The following is a 7,096-nucleotide window of genomic DNA, read 5'->3' on the forward strand; positions in this document are numbered from 1 at the left end:
TTATATATATATATATATATATAAATGTATAAGAAAAATATATGTGGACTATTCATATATTTATATAATAATTACATAGAAATACAGAATATACATAGATTTAAGTAAAATATTTAGATGATAGTATATAATGAGTTAATTAGTTTATTGAATTATAAAAAAAACAATTGTTATAATTATTTCACATTTCAATTATGTATGCCACACAGTTAAAAAAAAAAAAAAAAATTATAAAACAAGGAAGCACATAGGGAGACAGAAAGAGAGATGGATTGTGATCTCAGAAAAGAGAGCCATTTCACAAGCTTGGTTTAGATATTCTAAATATAGCTGGAGGCTCTCTATAGGCTTTCCGTACTGTGTCATGCCGTGCAGAACAGCATCCTGCTGTGTTGCGTAGATCTTGCTCATTTTCCGCCGTCAGTATGGCATGATGCCAATTTTTGTCTGCTTTAGAATATCTGTGATAAGCTTTTAATAATCACTCTCTCTTTTCGAAATTCTGTTACTCTCATTAATAAAAGAAAAACTATGTTTAAATGAGAGATGTTAAGTTCTTTGCTCTACTATTATCATATAATGCAATTTTTCCTGAAAGATTTTGAAGAATATTTTAGATGGTATTTTTTTAAATTGTTGATATGGTTTGTTTAGTTGATATAGTAGTTTTTGAATTGTTATAATAAATATTTGATTTCATACAATTTATGCATTTATGTCATTTTGCTTACAGATCATGGTTTGCAGAGCCGATGAAAAGACTCAAATATGTGTGGTTGAATTCAATATACCTTGTGAGGTTAATCATAAACTTTGCACTAGTGACAAATTTTCCCTATATGTATCTACACGCGCAAAAGATCTTTTCAATTATATCGAAGAACATTATCACATGTCACCGGATAGCTTTAAATTGATTTTATGCACAACATCATGCAAAATGGTTAACTTTTTAATACATAATGATTTATGTATACAATGTGTAAATATATGTAATATTAATATAATGTCCAATCTTATGTTCAATATTAGATTTATTTGGCTGATGTGAAAGACAAAACAATGGAGGAAATTGGTGTAGATTTCTCGAGTGATCCAAATTCGGCTGGACCAAAAAATACTCTATTTGTTGTTGATCCGCAACGACCCTTTGTTATTGATGTAACATCACCAAAAAACATGGAATATAATCTGCCAACGTATAATCTCACAGGAACGTCAGCTCTTCAGCCACATGTATGGGGAGAAGAGGATATTGTTAGGGAAGATGTTAGAGAAGACGTTAGAGATGGTAAAGAGGAAGTCAATTTTAGAAGTTTTATTAAAACTGAGACAAGTACGTAATATATATATAACAAAAATTATTTTAATATAAATTTATAAATATTAACACAGATCTATCTCATTAAAATATAAATTTGAATGATTAATACAATATTAATTATAGATTAATAAGATTAATAATAAATTCTTTAAGGCTATGTTGGTTTAGTCAATCAAGCAATGACTTGCTACTTGAATAGTCTTCTCCAAGCGTTATATATGACGCCAGAATTTCGTAATGCGCTATATAATTGGGAATATATAGATGGTTCCGAAAAAGATGAAGCCTTAAGCATACCATATCAATTACAGAAATTATTTCTTAATTTGCAGGTATAAAAAAAACCTTTAAAATGTACATATATTTACTATTGCACTACTGTTACTAAATTTACTACAATATTTATTTTTAATTAAATTTGCATGTTTTCAATATACATAACACAATCATGTTTTTTAAACAGACATCTACAAAGTCTGCAGTGGAAACTACTTCCTTAACTAAAAGTTTTGGGTGGGATTCTACTGAAGCATGGCAGCAGCATGACATTCAAGAGCTTTGTAGAGTTATGTTTGACGCATTGGAACAGAAATTTAAAAATACAGAACAGGCAGATCTAATCAACAGACTTTATGAAGGTACAAAATATCATCATATGTGAGTTGGAAAAAACCTCTAATTTGCCTTCGATATTGTTAGGAAAGATGATTGATTATGTTAAATGTCTCGAGTGTGGAACGGAAAAATCAAGAGAAGATACATTTCTTGACATCCCATTGCCAGTTAGACCATTCGGAAGCAATATTGCATATAACAGTGTGGTAAAATATCACATATAGGAAGATCTGAAATACCATTTTTATATTTGTATACAAGAAAAAAGATTTCTTTTATAGGAAGAAGCAATCAGAGCATTTGTTCAATATGAAACATTGGAAGGAACTAATCAGTATCATTGTGAAAAGTGCAACAAAAAATGCGATGCACATAAAGGATTGAAGTTTACAAAGTTTCCATATTTGTTAACCTTACATCTCAAGCGATTTGACTTTGATTACAAAACCTTTCATAGAATCAAGCTTAATGATAAGTACGTAAACTATGTGTGTATGCAATATTATATAGTGAAAATTCTGCTGTTTATTACAAACTTGCATCTTTATCTAAACTATATTATTGCAGAGTCACGTTCCCAGACATATTAAATTTAAATTCCTTTATCTCGTCCACAATGAGTCAAGAATCTCCTGGTGGTGAGGAAGATATTGGTTTAGGTATCAAATGCGATGATAGCTCTACAACGGATAGCGGTACTTTAGACGATGATTGTGCACCGTGCGACAACAGTCTTTCCAACAGTAATCATTCAGCTAATCATGATCAAGATGATGATGAAGGTATAACATCAGGATATCGATATTTATAAAAACAATTTTTAGAATTATTAGAAGATATAGTATATGTCCAATTTCAGGTATCGATATGAGCAATGGACCATCGACATCAAGTTGTACTATGCATAATCATGAGAATGACAAGAATCGCGGTATTTCTATATTAGGAAAAGGTCCATATATGTACGAACTGTTTTCCATCATGATTCACAGCGGCAGTGCGAGTGGAGGCCATTATTACGCTTATATAAAAGATTTCAAAACACAAGAATGGTTATGTTTTAATGACCAAAGTGTAACTCAGGTATGAAAAACAGTTTTGTAAAAGCTTATTTTGAATACTTAATTTGATAATTATTTTGATTGCAATTTTGATTATAATTTCAGATAACTCATGATGATATCCAGAAAACATATGGCGGCGGACCATCAAGAGCATATTATAGTGGTGCATATAGCAGCAGCACAAATGCATATATGCTCATGTATAGGCAAATTGATCGTATTCGTAATTCTTTGCCTATGCAAACCCAAGATTTTCCACGACATATTCAAGTATGTGATTAAAGTAAAAATTAGAATTTAGACATAATTTAGACATAAATTTGAAAAAAAATTGTGTGGATTGGTTTGAAAAATTCGAAATAGGAATGTTTGAACGTTAAATTAAAATAGTTTTTATAGTTTGAATGAAACCAATAGTCAAAGTATTTGATCAATTTGCAATTCGAGTCAGTTGCAAAAGCAAAGAAGTTATTTTTGGATAAAAGCAATATTGAGTACATAGTCTATCTAGTATATCTCGTGTGTTTAAAACTATTTTTTTTACAAGTAACTGATTTAACTGTGATTTAATTGTAATTATTTCTCTTCAAGATTTTTTAAAAGTGTTTTGTCATTGTCTATTTGTAGGAGCTATTAAAGAAAATGAAAGAAAATGAAGATAATGATAGAAAAAATCGTGAGAAACAAATGTCCATACCTAGATTGAAAATATACTGTCATCATCCAGTAGAAGGAAAATTGATGAATATCAAATTATATGTTATGTCTGACATTACGTGGGCTGAAGCCACAGAGAAAGCATATAAGAAATTTGGCCTCGAAAATGTAGTGAGTCTAGATCAGTGCCGTTTAGTTAGTTACGAACATAATACCGATTTAATAGAATGTAGTTACGATGATCGAGAGGATGAATCTGTTGGAAGTATATGGCGTATTTCACGTCGATTCGATTTATTGTTAGAAATTCGTCGCAAAGATCAAAAGTTTGAGACATATTTACCAGGCGGTGAGTACACAACTGGACGAATGTTTATAACTAATTACATATCGTGGAAACATTTTAAACTTATTTAAACTTTTTGAACATTATATTTTAGGAGTTGCAACTAAGGTATTTGTCATAGACGTAGCGAGAGAGGAGGTAATTGACGGTCCGATCGATATTCGAGGTTCTTTGTCGCAAAGTGTTAAAGAATATAAACAAATCGTAGGAAAAATTATTAATATGGATCCTAAGCAAATGAAAGTAATATTACGAAAGCATCCAGAGATTAGATCTGTGGAAAATGATGATAGTGATCTTCAAACTGAAGGATTTTATAATGCAAATAAAGTATTCATATCAACAATGTACGACATAGATAATAACAAACCTTTTCAAGAATCAACAGTATACAGAGTCATAGAGAATTTTAGATATGTTATTTCATTACATGTCCAATTACCAGATACCAGCAAAGGTAATTTATATAACTTTTAGATAATATATAGAATGTGTGTTCGATCTAATTTGGCTATCTAAAATATCTCCATTGCTTTAGATAGCACGAAATTGTATATAGTTATTGTAAAAAATGTTAGATTACATTACACGATAGTTATGCAATTGTAATTACTAAATTAAAAATTTTAATTTCTTATGTACAGAAACATTGGAAGAATTGAATATCCCGTTATTAGATGATAAACATGAGGAAAAGGAGAAGCTTGTTAGCAATGGTTCACCTAAACTGTGCGTTCCCGAGTCGCATTGGGACATTAATTTGAAATACAATGAAAATTCAAAAGGTTGTACACGAAATAACGAAGATACCATTCGAAACATAAGTCCTCAGTTAGGCGAAGCTGAGGAATGGAATACACCTGAACAGAGTAATAGTGAAGATAGTAGCCTTAGCGATAGCGATAAAACGTTAGTCGGCGATGCGCCGGATGGTGTCGACATTGAAGCGCAGTCGTGGCATAGGCGCAACTATAGGGATTATAAGATTTCAAAGCAATTCGAAATAGAAAATTGGGACATTGATGACGACTCTGATTATTATTTTAGAGCTATGCCATATACAGATAGTACTCAACAAAAATGTATGTTCTCGAATTCAATCTTTCTCTTATTGTTAGTGACTATGATTGTTTCGATTTTGTTCAATTTAATTATTCTTTTTCTTTTTATAGTACTTAAAGTATTAGTGGATAAAAGAATGAGATTTAGCACTTTGAAAAAAGATTTAGAACCGTTCGTAAGTGTACCTATGGATTATTTCAAAGTTTTTCGTTTATCGAGTTCTGGTGAATCAGAATGTAGCTGTCTAACAGAACAGCTTAATTCGTACGAGGATGGTGAGAGACTTAACGTGAAACTCGGACGAGCCTTGCGTAGTGGAGAATTCAAAGTAAAATTATATCAGCTATTGATCGACTCCACTGAGGTTTGTCAAATTTTTTCTTTTTTCATATTTTACACACGTTTTATATTGACATTATTACAAGAGTTGTTTTTTTATTATAAATTAAAATTTGTTGTTAGCCTTACAAATTTTTGTGCGAATGGATCGTCTCGAAAGATATGACGGTCGGGCATGCGAAAAAAGAGATATTGGCAGAAATAAAGAGAAAATATGATATAGATATACCGTATGAAAAATGCCGGCTTAGAAAAAAATATTATAAGACAGCCTCAAAAGTATTCCTAAACGAACAGAAATTCGAGGATCTCCGATTTCACTCGCAATTTGAAATGATTGTTCAAGAATTATCAGATAAAGAGACAGTCACAGATATCAATCAAATCGTCCTGTTTGTCAGAAGATGGTTACCAGCAAAATTGCAACTAGGACAATTTCAAGAAATTGTCATGGATAATAGAACCGTCGAAGAATTAAAAAAGAAGGTAAATCATGCAAAATCACTTTTTACAAATAAGATAAAAAGAAGTACATGTAAATTGTGTTTTTATAAGGATAAAATGAAGTACATAGACTGCCATTGATTTTTTCTAGCTTTCCTCAATATCAGATATTCCAGAAGAATATATAGATATAGCAAAGGGAAAAGGTAATTTTCCATGTGACAGTTGTTCTGTGCTTCGAATTCAAAATGAGCTTGATTGGAATGAACATCATGATAGTTTAGCTTTCAATTTTGAAGATGGTGCCGTTTTCTTATACAGGTATTTATACTATTTTTGGATATACTATTGGGGGGGGGATGTGTGATGTTGATGATTCTCTAATCTCACAATTTTTAATTTTTTAGGGATAATAGGGAAAAACCAAAACAGTTAAATGCTGATGAGGTAATGGAAATCGCTTTTAAGGAAAATTCACGCTTAACGCCGCTTACTACTACTTCAAGTTACAGTCCACGTCGAGAGAGAGCACTTAAAATATATTTGGATACCGAATGATTGTTCATAGAGAAAGAGCATGACTCTCTTAAAAACCAATTATTAAATAGGCAAGTGTGTGAACACAAATCATTTGCACGTAAATTGTTTGCATATTGGATATTTGTGAAATCGACATGTCATCAATTACGAGATATTTTGTGTTTCAATGAGTCTTCAGCATTTCAAAGCTTTCGCGTTTTTAAGGGTTTTCGGCTTTCCTTTGAAACTATTGGACTTTTAAGACTGTTTGGATTCATGAATTGTTATATAGTAATACATAATAAATCGAGATCTTGGTATCTATACTTGGATTTCGGGATTTCTAGAATTTATATGAAGTGTAAAATATATGCGGTATATCACCTGGTCTATTGAATCAATTTTTCATCTATAGACTCAAATTAAACAGTATAATTAGTCATAAAAAATCCAATAATGTGGCAGTGAATTTCTTATACAGGTTTTAAGTAAATTACTTGATAATGTGTTTGATGAAAATTTATGCGAATTATTGACTGGCACAATAATTTATATTTCTATTATCTTTATTATTTTTTCATAAATTGCTCGGTTTTCTCTATATAGAGATAGAAAAAAATTTATATCTTATATACTTAAAAATGTGTTAGACATTTTTTTTTATCTTTATTGAAACAGAGTTACATATATTATATAATATTATATATTATAATATATTATATATTA

At 30.5% G+C, this 7,096-nt stretch overlaps 1 protein-coding gene across 4 annotated transcripts in view; it reads left to right on the plus strand.

Annotated features, from left to right (window-relative positions):
• The window catches only part of LOC115244675 (ubiquitin carboxyl-terminal hydrolase 47), a 10,046-nt gene that overhangs the window by 1,763 nt on the left and 1,187 nt on the right, over positions 1 to 7,096 (plus strand). For 2 of the 4 annotated variants that reach the window (XM_029822532.1, XM_029822533.1), the window contains 16 exons: positions 734 to 943; positions 1,033 to 1,336; positions 1,478 to 1,656; positions 1,788 to 1,962; positions 2,024 to 2,145; positions 2,221 to 2,414; positions 2,507 to 2,721; positions 2,799 to 3,022; positions 3,106 to 3,273; positions 3,631 to 4,009; positions 4,101 to 4,463; positions 4,651 to 5,088; positions 5,179 to 5,432; positions 5,531 to 5,893; positions 6,003 to 6,172; positions 6,259 to 6,696. In XM_029822532.1, coding sequence (XP_029678392.1) covers positions 737 to 943; positions 1,033 to 1,336; positions 1,478 to 1,656; positions 1,788 to 1,962; positions 2,024 to 2,145; positions 2,221 to 2,414; positions 2,507 to 2,721; positions 2,799 to 3,022; positions 3,106 to 3,273; positions 3,631 to 4,009; positions 4,101 to 4,463; positions 4,651 to 5,088; positions 5,179 to 5,432; positions 5,531 to 5,893; positions 6,003 to 6,172; positions 6,259 to 6,409 — 3,906 coding nt within the window. In that variant the 5' untranslated portion in view covers positions 734 to 736 and the 3' untranslated portion in view covers positions 6,410 to 6,696. Of the gene's footprint in view, positions 1 to 323; positions 420 to 733; positions 944 to 1,032; positions 1,337 to 1,477; positions 1,657 to 1,787; positions 1,963 to 2,023; positions 2,146 to 2,220; positions 2,415 to 2,506; positions 2,722 to 2,798; positions 3,023 to 3,105; positions 3,274 to 3,630; positions 4,010 to 4,100; positions 4,464 to 4,650; positions 5,089 to 5,178; positions 5,433 to 5,530; positions 5,894 to 6,002; positions 6,173 to 6,258; positions 6,697 to 7,096 lie in introns of those variants that run through there. The other 2 variants (XM_029822534.1, XR_003885413.1) reach the window with 2 other exon arrangements.

This window comes from Formica exsecta, unplaced genomic scaffold (assembly GCF_003651465.1).
Source record: "Formica exsecta isolate Colony F162 unplaced genomic scaffold, ASM365146v1 scaffold828, whole genome shotgun sequence".
NCBI lineage: Eukaryota > Metazoa > Arthropoda > Insecta > Hymenoptera > Formicidae > Formica > Formica exsecta.